We start from the raw sequence: 15,862 nt of genomic DNA, 5'->3' as shown, positions 1-15,862 counted from the left end.
AGAGACTAACAAATTTATTAGAGCATTCACTGAAACCTATTGCTGTTACACATAAGAGACCTGGTTTTAAAAGAAAAAGTAAGTCTGGTGTACTTCATCTGTCTTATTTCACAGGGTATATTTGCCAAATATTCTAGAAAAAAAGAGAATTGTTACAGTGGTACATGTTAATAGATTATAATTAAGGTTTGTTAACAGTTTATCCATCATATTTATTTATTTTATTTAGATTTATAATTATACAAAAAAGGCATCTACCTGTTACTCTATTTCCTTTGGCAGATATGTAGAAAAATACAACTAAAATCAGCAGCTAACCTATAATAACACCAAGAAAGCTCAGCACTCAAATCAAAATCCTCTTCTCTCCATTCCCAGCCCCCCATCACCAAAATCACCCCCGTCACAACCTCCTTTTGCCAAAGTCTGAGTGAAAAGACAGGATGTACAGTGTGTATTGAACCAAGAATTGGAATAGGTTCCATATCTGAGAATCTTTCAGAGAATGTTTGTCCGTGAATACACACACTTAAAATAAAAGGACTCCAGCTCAAATCCCTTCACTGATTGCAACTGTGGCAATAATAGAGATTGCTCTGTTGTGTTCCCTCAAGGATTCAGGAGATGTGCAAACCCTCTTGTCTTTTTTCTGTCTTTCCTAAAAGTATAATAGAGAAGAATGACATGGGGACATCAGATTTTCCCAGTTGAAGTCAATGGCAAAAGTCTCATTGGCTTCAACAAGAGCAGGATCAATCCATTAGTGTCTCCCCGTCTCCTGTTCCTTTTGTGGTTTGGAAATGCTTATTAAGGGTGAAAAGCTAAATCTGATGAAACTGAAAAATTATACAATATTTAAGTGCTTTGAGCGTGTTGTCATTTTACATCACATTTTTTAACATGGTCATTGTTTTTAAATGCCGATTACCATGTGTGAATTTGGTTTTGTTTAAACGCAAAGCCATTTTCTTTGAATATTTTAAAAATGATTTCAGAATCTGCAGAAATCATTCTGAATATTGAAGTTTATATATGGTACATTCTGATCTTGTGGTAATATAAGGAGTACTTGTGGCACCTTAGAGACTAACCAATTTATTTGAGCATGAGCTTTCGTGAGCTGTAGCTCACGAAAGCTCATGCTCAAATAAATTGGTTAGTCTCTAAGGTGCCACAAGTACTTCTTTTCTTTTTGCAAATACAGACTAACACGGCTGTTACTCTGAAACCTGTGGTAATATAAGCATTTACGAGAGGAAATAAGTTTGTTATAAGAATAAAGACAGTTTTGACAATCTTAATACCCATCTCGATACATTTAACAGATTAAGTTTTGTTAAAGTAATCTGATATCTTTTGTTTCCTTCAAATATTTCTTTTGGATTCTAATGTTGTAAACTGTTTAATTTTAGGACAAAATGTATTATGGGATACTTTTCTCCTGTTATTGGAAACATAACTAAAACAGATGAGCTGAAAGAACAACTAAAAAGACAACACATTTCATTCAAGTGTTATTCTTGGAAAGATTCTAAAATGCAGGAACTAAAACAGGACCATCAACACACAAAAGTATCCCAGAGTTCGGTACAAAAACTTAACTCCATTTCTGAACCTGTATGTTCTATTCTTCCTTGTCATCCATCATTTCCTTCCAAAGTAGTAAGTAAATTCAAAAGTAATGCTGAAAATGGTAAAATAGAAGATTCCTGTGCTTTAAATCTAAAAGAGACTGGTTTATCACCAAACTTCATACAGCTACCTCCCCAGAAAGACAACAAAACATACCTTGAGAACTTATCTGAATTTTATGGGCATTCTAGTAATGAAGTATTTGAACCTGAAGTAACTTTAAATAGAAAGAATTTGCAAGGAGTGCAAACAAAGTTATATACTCATGGTCTAGTCACTGATAGTAGTGAAAAAGACAAAAATACCTCACAGCCAAAACGAAAATTAAATAATCCATTTGTTCTACCAGCAAAATATTTGAAGAAAACAGATGCCAATTCAGCATTTAACAAAAAACGATTAGATTTTGGTGTGGATAATGATCCACAGAGAGAGCATCATATAGTTCTGAAGACTGAGACGCTATCACATTGTCTTTCTACAAGCAAAGCAACTAGTGAATGTGCTATCGATAGTGCACCCAGCTCACCTTCTAGAAAGCTGCACAGGAAAGTAAAACTTTCCTCAGGAAAAAATAAAAGAGGAAACCGGAAACAGAATATGGAGTTATGTGTAAAGCAAACTGATGATTTATCTGTTATTGAAGAAAAGAAAAATGCATGTTGCTCCCCAATGCAGACTCTGGTGGAATTATTTCAGACAAGTGAAGTAAATTCAGATTTTGGGGGTTTTACAAGTTATCCTGAGAAAAAAGATTCAAGTTGCCTGAAAGATATTTGGGAAGGACAAAATGCAAATTCTCTGTGGTCATTATTTTCTTCTTCCTCTTCAACCCCATTTATTGGATTTTAATGCTGCTTTATTTAAAACAATGACTTCTGAATAAATTTGCAAACTGATGAGGATTTTATTCATGGAAATTAATTCTTGTATTGTAAATTATGTGTTCAAGTTTTGGTATATCAAATATACATGCAAAAACATGTAAATCTGAAGAATAAAGATAATCCTGGTGTGCTTTTCTTTAAAAAAAAACCAATTTTTATCACTGCTGATAAATAGGTTATGGCCTAAAATACAGTGTGTTTAACTCCAGCTTCTAGCCAAGATATATATACATCATGTAGCTTATTGTGAATTTCAGACAATAAAAAAACCAATTTATTTGTGTATATACACACAGTATATTTTATTTTTAACAAAGTAGTTGGTTTCTGATTGACTGAAGTTCTTGTTAAGTCTGAGTTGGTTTTTCTCTCCTCAGTAAATAGTCATCCATCAGTCTTACTAGCTGGCATAGATTAGAAGGAGTATGGTTCTAGGGTTGAAGTACAGAATTGGCAGTCAGAAGGTCTGTTTTTAATTCTTGACTCCGCTACGGACTTTGACCTTGCACAAGCTCTGTCTGTTTTTATATCTATAAAATGGATATAATGCAGCAGTGCTTATTTACAGCTTCAACAGGGATTATTGCAAGAATTAATTAATTAATATTTCTGCCTCTTGAGCCTTCGTGCATGTGCCTATGCTATATTTTTCTTAGCCTTTTAGTTTGCCATCATTTAAGATTCCGGGAATGGAACTGTAAAGAGAAATTTTACTTCGACACATATATTTGTTTTATTCCCATTGTGGTACATGTTTTGCTTCAGTCTTCACTAAAAATGCTAACAGTGACCAGATACCCAACACAATTAATATAAACAACAACTGGGAAGAAATGCAAGCCAAAATAGGGAAGAAACAGGTTAAAGAATATTTAGATAAGTTAGATATATTTAAGGCAGCAGGGCCTCATGAAATTTATCCCAGATATGTAAGTACTAGCTAAAGCAATCACAGAATCTTTAGCAATTATCTTCGAGAACTCATGGGGGACAGGTGTGGTCCCAGAGGACTGGAGAAGGGCAAACATAGTACTTATCATTAAAAAGGGGAACAAAGAGGACCGGGAAATTCAGCCTAACTTGGATATCCGAAAAGATACCGGAACAAATTATTCTTTTTCTGTGGTGTCCCTATGCGTGCTCCACTTCACATATGCATGCGTTTCTTGAGCCTTTGATCAGATATTTTCCATTAGCAGTTTCTGTTCGGCCTGCACACATGCTCTACACAACTTCATCCCTTGCTCTGAGGGTATACAGGGCTGTACAGGCGAACCAGTCTCAGTTCCTTCTCTTCTGCCTTGGCCTGAGACAGACCTCTAGCATGTCTGCCTCATGCCTGCCTCAGCATGTTTTGTAATTGTTTATTAGTTAGTATAGTGCTGTGTTGTTTGGTGTTAGTATAGAATTAGATAGTTGTCAGAGATTTCAGTTTTTTTCTTCCCCATTTTTCTGGGGAGCTTATTTGGCCTTCTGATGGGGTGTACTAGGCCATGAGGCTCACTGCTGGGGGCCTCAAGGCCCTGCCTCACTCTGTCCCAGAAAAGGGAAGTAGAGAGGTCCTCCAACCTGCCTAAAGTGACTGTGTGTGGGAAGCAGCCAATCAGGGCCCAGCGGGGCAGTATAAAAAGAGCTGCAGAGCCAGAGCGATTGCAGTTCCTTGCGAGAGCTGGAGGAGAGTGGATGGTGCTCCAGGCTAGCTGCTGGGACTCCACAAGGACAAGACCCTGAGGTAAGGGTGAAGAATGTGCAGGAGCCACGAGGAAGTGGCCCAGGGAATTAGAGCAGCAGCGCAACTTAGCAGCTGTCACTGTGTCTCTTTATCTATCTACAGGGTCCCTGGTCTGGGAGTAGTGGGCGGGCCCGGATCCTCCCCAATCCCCAGTTAGTCACTAGGGGAAACGTCCTGGACTTTGAGGCACCCCAGAAGGGGGACTGAACTGTAGTGGCCCAACTGAAGAGCTGGGGCCTGAGAGGGCGAAGACATTGCCTCCAGGGAAGGAGCCCTGGGGCATTCCTCTATTCCAGAGCAGGGACATACTGAGAGAGGCCCCTGTTGGAGTTGAACCCCGGAAGGGGTTTGCTTTGCTTTTAACAGACACAGTGTGTGACTTGGCCAGAGGGCTGAGTCAGCGAAGACTACCACAGACAGGTAGAGAGAGAGTGCAGGTACACGCACTTGGCCAGAGGGTGCTCGTGAGAGGTGAGTGTGACCCGATTACAGTGATACCAGAAGCGGGGATTGTTCGGACCGTCCCCTGCAAACAAGGGGACCGTGGAAGAGCTATTATCAGCTCTAGGCCAGCGGAACATGCAAAACCCCAGAAAGCTGCCCAGCAACAACACGGCAAAACCCTGGAGCAGCTTCAACAGCAACTCCAGGATCACCAGTCTCTTGGTTGGCAGGGAACTTGGCATCCACGACAGCGTCCACCCAGATGCCTCAAAGGAAAGAGTCAGCAGACCCCACCACAGAGCGGCAGGTACTATAGGCAAGTGGGGCAGGCGAGATGGGTTTACCCTGAGACAAGCCATGGTTGTAAGGCCAGACCCGGTTGCCTTGAGCGCCACCAAGACACGTGGCCCGAATGGTTGAGGCCCAGGCTATAGTAAAGGCGGAACAGAGGACTGTTGGGACTCAGTTTAGGGCTTGGAAGGCTGCCCCAGGAACAATTTGTTTCCATTGCAGGGAAATGGGCCACATGAGAAGGTATTGCCCTGAAAAAAACTCACTCACGAAGGCAGTACTGGTATTATCATAGACCCAGGCCTCACCCTAATTGGCAAACCTGGGTTAGACAAGAAAGCAGAACTGGGGCCCATATGATAGAAATGGGAAAGCAGTTTTGGGGCTTGAACAACCCATTTCCTGAAGGCAAGTCTCAGCCTCCGGTCTCTGTCCTAAAGGAAGAGAATATGGGCAATATACCTAATGTGTCACAGGAACTGTGGCAGGGCTCCAGCAGGGGGCCTCAGGGCCTAGTCCACCCCATCGCACACCTTTTCCCCCTCTCCCCCTCCCCCCAAGATTGAGGTCGTTTCAAGCAGTGAAAGAGATGTCCAAGCAGCTGGGACAGACCAAGCAAGACATAGTTGACCTTGAGAAGGCGAAGCTGTTGCTGGTGGCTGAATGCAAAGAGTTGGCCAAGGAAAGAAAAATATGTCCGCCTACAGAGAGAAACACTGGGTACGCAAGAGACGATGGGCAGGAACCCTGTGAAGGAGATGAGCTGAACCGAAACCTGGAGGAAGAAGTCTCCAATATAAAAGACAGAAGGAGTTGGAGCATCTGCTTGTTTTGGAGATGGAATGCTCTGCCTACCATCAAGACCAGTGGGCCCGTACAGAAATAGAGGTGCAGGAGAGAGAGATCCTCTCATTGAGCAGAATGCTGAAGGACAGCCGGCAACAGACGCTGGATCTAGAAAAAGCATGGCAGGCCTCAGAGGAGCAGCTTACCATACTGAGAAAGTTGCTAGAGACTAAGACCAGAGAAGTGATCCACACCTCTGTAGGTGTGGAGGTCTGAAGCACTGAGGCATGTCTGGAAACCCATGATAAGATGGTGAGCACAGAAAGGGAGTACCAAGAGGCTTGTGTGGATACCAGTGGGTTGGCTGATGGGCTAGACATCCAGAAAGACCTGAAAGGATCGGGCAGCAGTCTAATAAAGAAGCGGATGTCCTGTGGCAGAAACACTAAGATCCCATGCACAACAGAGGCTGCAATAATGGCAGTAGCCCACTCAGCTACACAGCAGACCTCTACTGTAAGGGGCTGGGGTGAGCTAGAAGAGAAGGCTGCTACTGCTGATCGGAAGTAGGCTGAAATCCTGGAACTACGGACACAGGTTGCCCAATACCGGCAGCAGCTGGAAGAGATCTGCTCTTCACGGGACAGGATTGTGGGACAAGCAGTAAAACAGGAGCAAGAGCTGACCCGCCTCAGAGTGGAGAAGGAGAAGGGGGGACAGCAGTGCTTTCTGCTGCAAAAGGTCCTGCTCAAGCTCCAGAACCTCCTCAAGGTTCAGCCAGGATCAAAGTCCAACTTGGCTGAGGAGAATGAGCTGAAGTTGTGTGGATCGGGGCCACTACAGAAGGAAGATGACTTGGACAAGGACATACATCTGCCTGCTGTGGCTCTAAAACCCCGGAATCTTGATGTGGCAGCAGAGCAAGGCCACAACAGGACCTCTGCTAAAAAGAAGAGCTCTTCCCAGAGCAAAAAGGAAGCTAAAAATGGTCCTAACCTGCTGAATGTTGTACACACAATAGTGTGGGTACAGAAAGAACAAAAGTGGGTATTGCTTGGCTATGTATTTAAAGCAGTGGGCAGAACAATACAGTGTCTGGTCTTTGGAAACCCTGGAAGGGATCTGAACCCAGATAGAGAGATCCATAATTCTGAAGGCTGTACATGCAGATGCATCCAGAAGGACTCCTCTCCAGATCAGGCGGCCGAGGTAAAAGAACTTATTTCTGGGGAAATCCCAGCTTTGTTAACCAGCCTAGAGGCAGTAAAAGGCTTTAGTGATCTGAACGTCGCTGTAGGGAGCCAGGGTGGCTCCCCTCCGAACCAGAGGGTAAAGAGCCACCCTCTCAGCCTGAGTGGGCGGGGCCAGACCAAGCTTACGCCAATCCCCGGAAGGGGAGGGGTGGGACAGGAAGTACAAAGGGTGGGGCCCTTTGCCCAGTGAGGAGAGCACCAGGGAGGGAGACAGACACAGGCTGCTGGCTGCTCCCTCGCAATCCTGCTGCTGACCCAGGGGAGGCCCTGGGCAAGGAGAAACCTGACCGGGAGGAAGGCCTGTGGCAACCAGGACTGCCAGCCGCTGAATACCCGGAGGACCTGGAGGGGCCCGGCTGTAGCCTGGGCCAGCGTGAGTCTGACACAGAGGGGGAGCTGGAGCTGCCAGCAGCGGAATACCCGGACAAGCTGGAGGGACCGGAGAGACCCACTTGAGAGACCGGGCAGGAAGTAGCCCAAGGGCAGAACTGCACCGTGGGGTGGGTGTGTTTGGTCAGCGGGCGCGGATGGCCCCCGCTGACCCAGCGGCGGGACCTTCGCCTCCCGCCACTGACCGGGCCCTGCGCTGGAACGCAGTGGAGTTGCGTGGGCCTGAGTTCCCTTACCCCGGCCAGCCTGTCTTGGGTAGCAGAACTGTGCGCTACAAACCCATACCGGCGCTCCCCTGCCTGAGGGGCGCACTGCAGACTCGTGCCGGCACACCTTCCCCGCTAATTCCCCAGCGCCCGAAAGGTGTGACTAAGGCCTGCCAGTGGGACCATAGCTCTCCATCGCCCCTTAGAGGCTTGGAGGACCGACTGAAACCTGTCACAGTCACGCATGTGGTAAATTGACATGCCATTGACTACAGAGGATTATGTGCACCGTATGGACTACCTACAGAAAGGGGGAAACTGTGGTGGGTAACTTCATATTTCTCTGAGGAAGATAAGGATATTGCCAGGGACCTGGTTAATTTACTAGTGTCAGCCACACAAGAAGTACCCCCTTGGCTAAAGAACATGGCTAAAGGATAACTTTGGTTGAGCCCACCTTTGTGATAGGTTGGCTCTGAATAGAAGGAGCTCCCAGGGAGTGTGAACAATTAAAACCTCTCCAGAGAAAGATGTTTGAGAGGAACCCTGACTAACTGGGGCAATGAGATGGTTAAAAGCTCTCCAGGTAGAAAGGCCTGGGAGAGAAGTACCCTGAGGAAGTAGGGCAAAATTGATAGAAGGTGTGTCACAAAGCTACTTAAGGAAGGAGCCTGAAGTGGAAAATCTCCACAGGCAGAGAGGCCTGGGAGGGAACCCTGACCAAAAGGGGTAGATATTATAAAAGCCTCTCCAGGTAGAAAGGCCTAAGGGAGAAGACTCTGCTCCACTGGGGTGCGAGACTGCCAAATCTCTCTGTACAGAGATGTGTGGCAGGGAAACTCTGAGAAACTGGGGCAAAGACTACTACAGCTCCCTGGGTAAGAGAGGCCAGGGAGGGAGAGCCCTCACAAATGGGGGCATGTGCAAAGGAACTCTCCAGATAGAAAGGTTGGAGAGAGTAAATATCCTGCTAAACTAGTGCAAAAGATTGGGTAAGCAGAGACATTACCTGCAAGAGCACCACCTCAACCTTGTCTGAGGGTGGGAGGTGTGTGATGGGTGGACTAGGCCTTGAGACCCCCTGCTAGAGGCCTTGAGGCCCTGCCACACCCCGCCCCAGAAAAGGGCAGTAGAGAGGTCCTCCAACCTGCCTAAAGCGACTGTGTGGGAAGCAGCCAATCAGCGCCCAGCGCGTCAGTATAAGAAGAGCTGCAGGGCCCGAGTGAGTGCAGTTCCTTGTGAGATCTGGAGGAGAGTGAATGGTGTTTCAGGCTAGCTGCTGGGACTCCACAAGGACCAGTCCCTGAGGTAAGGGTGAAGAATGTGCGGGAGCCATGGGGAAGTGGCCCGGGGAAGTAGAGCAGCAGCGCAACTTAGCAGCTGTTGCTGTATCCCTTTATCTATCTACAGGGTCCCTGGTCTGGGATCTGGAGTAGTGGGCAGGCCCAGATCCTTCCCAATTAGTCACTAGGGGAAGCGCCCCCTAGAAGGGGGACTGAACTGTAGTGACCCAACTGAAGAGCTGGGGCCTGAGAGGGCGAAGACATTGCCTCCAGGGAAGGAGCCCTGGGGCACTCCTCTATTCCAGAGCAGGGACAAACTGAGAGAGACATTACAGAGGGCACTGAGAGAGGCCCCTGTTGGAATTGTACCCCAGAAGCGGTTTGCTTTGCTTTTAATACACAGACAGATGGTGTGTGACTTGGCTGGAGGGCTGAGTCAGCGAAGACTGCCACAAACAGGAAGAGAAAGAGTGCAGGCACACACACTCGGCCAGGGGGCGCTCATGAGAGGTGATTGTGACCCCCTTACAGGCTCGGCTAACCAGGTTGCTGCCTCTCTTGTCAGAAGGCTATTGTCATCAGCAATGGCCACTCTAAGTGTATCTGTTGCTTGGGAGAGTCCCATATCTGCCAGAAATGTAACTTTTGCCTGGCTCTAAAATCTAGAGCTTGCAAAAAATCAGGAGACCAAACTGGAGATGCTGATGAGGAAGAATGCCCTTCAACACGCTTCTGAGTCAGATCAGGAGACATCGCCCCTCCCCCCCCATACATCTGTCTCCGGACAGATCCAATGCCCCTTTGACTTAAGCTAAGGTCACCTAAGAAGGGGAAGATCTCAGAGGACTCAGGAAAAGCTCAGAAGAGAGGAGCTTGGGCTCCTGCCACGAGGAGCCAGCTCCCAAGAAGTCCTGATCTCCTGTAGATCTGTGGTGTTGGAGTGCTCAGCCTCTGAACTTGGTCCTCTGGAGGTGAAAGACTCTTCTACCAGTACTGGCAGAGCAGGGAGGTCCCAGAGCACTTTGAAGAAACACGGAGCTGGCAGGACCCCACTACCATCTACCTCCATATCAGCACCATTTATTTCAGACTTACCAATAGTGCCTTCCCACTCAGCTCCATCAGTAGTGACAAAATTGAAGCACACACCTTTGCCCCTGGCTCCTTCTCACTTCAAACCAGCAGTTCCACCCAAGTCAACTGCTGCATCAGTACTAACCCACTCCGTACTGCAGGAATTCCATTACTCCAGGGACTTGACGTGTCAGTGTTAGGTGACCAGAGTCCTTACCGTTTATGGGTACTGAACAACTCTTGGTCCTGAGCCCCCGGTCTGTGGATTACCAGTGCTTCCTAGTACTGCAGGATTCTCTTCCCTTTTCTATTGGAGGCCCCCTATTGGAGGACATTGAGGGAGGATGAAGGCGACTTTCAGCTAATCAGTGCGGGGCTTCCTTCCGCACCCATTACAGGATCCTTGGTTGGCGTATTGGTAACAGTTTGCTAGACCTCTGTCTTCATTATACTAGGAGAATACGGCCACACAAACCCCCCAAATGAGGAGACCTTTGAGGAACAGGAAGATAGGGTAGACTAAGAGGCTACCCCTCAAACCTCAATTTTGCCTTCATCTCAAGACAAAGCAGTCATGCCTCCATCACCATCAGTGGCTAACTATTTTCTCCAGTTCTAGGACCTTGGGAAAAGAGTGGCTGACATCCTGCAGATACTTCTTGAGGAGGTTAGACTCACATCACAAGCTCCTGGACATTTTGCAGTTGGTAACACCCAGCAAGCACTCCTGGATCCAGCAAAGTCTGCATGGCAAAGTCCTGCCACCATCCTGCCAACTTGTAAACATGCAGATAAAAAGTATGTGTGCCTGTTCTTCCCCAGGTAAAAGTTCCTGGGGTTGTTATGGAAATACTAAAGGACATGGATATAACCTTCCAATAAAGTAATTGACACAGGCAGTATTTTTTCCAAAACTAAGTATCTTTTTATTGATGTTTCTCAGGTATTTTGTGCTTTAGTTAGAATTTTTGAGACACAAATCCCTTATTGCAAGTTAAAGAGCACTTAGAATCACTTGAACTATATATGCTATTGTAGTTTAAGTGAAGCAATCTGTTGCAAGTGGCCAGTTTGCTACAAATTGCTGACAGCAGATCTTAAATTGCTTTAAAGTTTACATAAGTAAAATATAATTAAAACACACACATATTTCAAATGTGCACATACTACCCCTATATATTATCCTATACTATACTTTTACTAAACTATAATTAAAAGAATATTAAGCTTACTCTATAAATCTGTTGCTGTTTTCTTTTAAAAATCAAATCGCTGCTGTTCAGTTCCTGGTCAGTCTGCTTCATTCCACCTCTCTTTTTTCTCTCTCTCTTCAGCAGTTTTTCTTTGGCTTCTATTGCTGGCTCCCCGGCTCTTCCCGCACACCTCTCTACTTTTCAGATGCTGCCTCCAGACTCAGAAAACTGCCTGGCAGCTGGCTTTTTATGCTACATTGTAGCTCTTTCTTTATATACCTTCCTATTCTTAGAAACAATTACCTCATTCACACATGCTCAGTCTTGACCATTACCTCAGAATTCCAATGGACAGCTCTGACCTTTTAAAGCTAGTTTTGACTGGTATGAGTGGGTTCTGATCTGCTTAGCCAACTGATGTTTGTCACCCCTTACTGCACATGCTCACCGTTGTCCTTTACCTCAGAGCTGTGATCCTACCAAGCCCTACACACACACATACTTAGCTCTTTGTCAGGCACCATTTTAGAAATCCTAAGTTTTCACTGATCATTCTCAAGATCTGCAGCATCCATCCCAGGGTGGAGTAATTTTTTTTGCTTATTCAGAATTGACATCAGAAATAGAAAGTAGAGACTGGAGAATTTTCTCTAGTAATAGGGCCAGGATCATTTGCTATACCAAGGACTTCCCTTTGACCTCTCTTTGGCCTCCTGGGTATTCTTGAAAGTTTTAGTGATAGTGGCTGCTTACCTTCAGTGAGACAAATTTAGTCTTCCAGTGTCTCAATGCCCAGCAAATCGAGGGCTGATCTTAGAAAGCAGTACTAACTTCCACCCAGACAGCTTTAGTTTTAGCTTTAGCAAAACTTTTGATACGGTCTCCCACAGTATTCTCGCCAGCAAGTTAAAGTATGGATTGGATGATTGGACTATAAGGTGGATAAAAAGTTGGCTAGATCGCCGGGATAAACGGGTAGTGATCAACGGCTCGATGTCTAGTTGGCAGCCGGTATCAAATGGAGTGCCCCAGGGGTTGGTCCTGGGGCTGGTTTTGTTCACATCTTAATGATCTGGATGATGGGATGGATTGCACCCTCAGCAAATTCACAGATTATTCTAAAGTGGGGAGAGAGGAGATACTCTGGAGGGTAGGGTAGGGTCCAAAGTGACCTAGACAAATTGGAGGATTGGGCCAAAGAAATCTGATGAGGTTCAACAAGGACAAGTGCAGAGTCCTGCACTTAGGACAGAAGAATCCCATGCACTGCTACAGGCTGGGGACTGACTGGCTAAGCAGCAGTTCTTCAGGAAAAGGACCTGGGGATTACAGTGGACAAGAAGCTGGATATGAATCAACAGTGTGCCCTCGTTGTCAAGAAGGCTAATGGTATATTGGGCTGCATTAGTAGGAGCATTGCCAGCAGATTGAGGGAAGTGATTATTCCCCTATTTGGCACTGGTGAGGCCACATCTGGAGTATTGCGTCCAGTTTTGGGCCCTCCACCACAGAAAGGATGTGGACAAATTGGAGACAGTCCAGCGGAGGGCAATGAAAATGATTAGGTGGCTGGGGCACATGACTTATGAGGAGAGGCTGAGGGAACTGGGCTTATTTAGTCTGCAGAAGAGAAGAGTAAGGGGGGATTTGATAGCAGCCTTCAACTACCTAAAGGGGGGTTCCAAAAAGAATGGAGCTAAGCTGTTCTCAGTGGTGGCAGATGACAGAAAAAGAAGTAATGGTCTCAAGTTGCAGTGTGGGAGGTCTAGATTGGATATTAGGAAAAACTATTTCACTAGGAGGGTGGTGAAGCACTGAAATGTGTTACCTCGGGAGGTGGTGGAATCTCCATCCTTAGAGGTTTTTAAGGCCCAGCTTGACAAAACCCTGGCTGGGGTGATTTAGTTGGTATTGGCCCTGCTCCGAGAAGGGGGTTGGACTAGATGACCTCCTGACCTCTTCCAACCCTGATATTCTATGATTCTATGACAGTACTCTCTCTCTCTCTCTCTCTCTCTCTCTCTCTCATCTGGAAGGTAAGTCTCCAGCTAAACATATAGAAGTCTAAATTAGCCCCTCTACAGAGAATACAATTAATGAGTACATATTTGGATTTGTTGATAGCCAGGGCCTTCCATCCCAGAGACAGATTCATAACTTTATCAAATCTGGTTGGGACTATTTAAGGAAGCCCCTGTACTGCAATAAGGAACTGTTTGCCTCTCCTGTGTCATATGGCAGCTTGCACCTGTGTGACTAAGCATGCAAGATTATGCCTCTTCTGCTTTCAGGGATGGTTCAGGAGGAGCTAATCCTCAGCAGGAAACACCTTGGACAAACAGGTTATGCTATCCCTCCAGTGAAGAACTTCCTGGCTTGGTGGAAAGATCAATGCAATGTCTGTGCTGGCATCCCTCTCATCCTCCCATCTCCAACAATAACTGATAATGGACATATCACTGTTAGAGTGGGGTGCATATCTCAACATACACTCAACTCAGGGCAGATGGTCACCTCAAGAAGCCAGTCTCCATATCAACTTGTTAAAACTCAGGCCATTCAGAGAATACCACATTCTATCCCTCACCAAAGGCAAATTAATCAGAATCATGATGGACAATGTGGCTTGCATGTTTTATATCAACAAACAGGGAGGACCAAGATCCACTTCCCCGTGTGCCATAAGCTATAAAGCTATAAAGTTATGGAACTGATGTATAGCTCATCAGATTCAGATCTCAGCCATTTACCTTCCTGGAGTCCAGAGTATCACAGTTGATATGCTTATCAGCCACTTCTCCCAGGACTACAAATGAGAGTTGGACACTCAAATCCTTCATGGGTTATTGAAAAGGTGGGGATGTTTACCCACTATTTGGACCCAAAGCATCCGCAATACTGGCTTGCCTATAACCATAAATTGATTGTCCATTTACTCCGCCCAAATAGGTAATAAGGGGTGGCTTGCCCTAGAGGAGTTGCCAGGGTTTTACCAGGGGTTTCTCTCTAACCCACAGAGAATTCCCCAGAGCAGACTAATTCTGCTAACCCATGGAAGGACACAGATACAGGCCTCTGCTCAAAGGATTGACATTCAAGCAAGAATTCTTTGAAAGCAAAGTATCCTTTATTTAAAAGAAAAAATAAATTACAATACATTCAATGAAGCTAGAAAGAAACCACTACAATCTATAAGACTACATAGAATGCAATTATTTTTCACTTAGAAATCTTAAGATGTCAGATTTCCATCTTAACCAGTATGTTAATCTACCAGTATTTTTTTCCTAAACTATATAAATCCCAGCAGGAGACTTCCCTTCATATAGTAGATGTATGCTGGACATTTCGGAAATCACCTAGACTCTTCATCTCTATCGCAGATAGAACAAAGGGGTCCGCAATCTCTTTTTCACAGAGACTGTCAAGATGGATTTCTGCATGTACTATAGCTTGCTGTGATGCAGCTGGTCCGTTGCCTCCCCAGAGGATTATAGCACACTCTACCAGATCACATGCAGCTTCCACAGCATTACTCAGAAACTTTCCAGAGTCTGAGATATGCAGAACAGCTATATGGGCTTCAATGCGTTCCTTTTCTAAATACTATGGCTTGGCCCATGCTATAAGATCTGATGCGGCACTTGGTTCTGCTGCATTGCCTTCAGTCTTGGACTTGATTCCGAAGCTCCCTCCTCCCTGTGACGATACTACTTAGGAGTCACCTGAAGTGAAGCACCTATAGGGAAGCTACTCGAAGAAGAAAAGATTACTCACCTTGTGCTGTAACTGGTTCCTCAAGATGTCCCCCTATGGATGCTCCACTACCCACCCTCCTTCATCTTTTCTTCATACTATTCTCATGAGGTGTTCAGACAGAGAAGGAACTGAGGGTGGTTTGCCCACGCAGCCCTGTTTACCCTCAGAAGTGTGGCATGAGGTTGTATAGAGCATATGTGCGGCCCAAACAGACACTAACGGAAAATCTCCAATCCGGGCTCAAGAGGCACATTCACACTTGAAGCGGAGCACCCCTAGGGACACGCATTTTGAAGAACCACAGTTACTACAGAAGATGAGTAATCTTTTCTTAAATAATCAATTTGTAAGCACCCTAGAGGATGATAGGGTTATAATGAATAGCCCCCATGAATTTGTCAAGAACTAATCATGCCAAAGTAACCTAATTTCCTTCTCTGACAGGGTCACTGGCCTAGTGAATGGGGCGGGGGGGGGGGGGGAAGCGGTAGATGTGATATCTTGATTTTTAGCAAGGCTTTTCACAGTCCCACATGACATTCTCATAAGTAAACTAGGGAAGTGTGGCCTAAAAGAAATGACTATAAGGTGAGTGCACAACTGGTTGAAAGACCATACTCCAAAGAAAAGGAGTACTTTGGCACCTTAGAGACTAACAAATTTATTTGAGCATAGGCTTTCGTGAGCTACAGCTCACTTCATCGGATGCATGCTGTGGAAAATACAGTGGGGAGATTTATATATACAGAGAACATGAAACAATGGGTGTTACCATACACACTGTAACAAGAGTGATCAGGTAAGGTGAGCTATTACCAGCAGGCGAGCGGGGGCGGGGGAACCTTTTTTAGTGATAATCAAGGTGGGCCATTTCCAGCAGTTGACAAGAATGTGTGAGGAACAGAAAGGGGCGGGGGGGGGGGGGAAATAAA

General features: G+C 45.6%; 1 protein-coding gene across 5 annotated transcripts in view; it reads left to right on the top strand.

Annotated features, from left to right (window-relative positions):
- DBF4 (DBF4 zinc finger) overlaps positions 1-15,630 on the top strand; it is a 55,244-nt gene extending 39,614 nt beyond the window's left edge. For 2 of the 5 annotated variants that reach the window (XM_037890747.2, XM_007066725.4), the window contains exon 13: positions 1,413-2,657. In XM_037890747.2, coding sequence (XP_037746675.1) covers positions 1,413-2,484 — 1,072 coding nt within the window. In that variant the 3' untranslated portion in view covers positions 2,485-2,657. Of the gene's footprint in view, positions 1-665; positions 2,658-10,591; positions 10,777-13,462; positions 14,292-14,478 lie in introns of those variants that run through there. The other 3 variants (XM_037890749.2, XM_037890748.2, XM_043541258.1) reach the window with 3 other exon arrangements.
- Positions 15,631-15,862: the final 232 nt, after the last annotated feature.

Source organism: Chelonia mydas, chromosome 2 (genome assembly GCF_015237465.2).
Source record: "Chelonia mydas isolate rCheMyd1 chromosome 2, rCheMyd1.pri.v2, whole genome shotgun sequence".
In the NCBI taxonomy this organism is placed as follows: Eukaryota; Metazoa; Chordata; order Testudines; family Cheloniidae; genus Chelonia; species Chelonia mydas.
The sequence above is the reverse complement of the archived record's forward strand: the minus strand, read 5'-3'. Positions and strand labels throughout refer to the sequence as shown.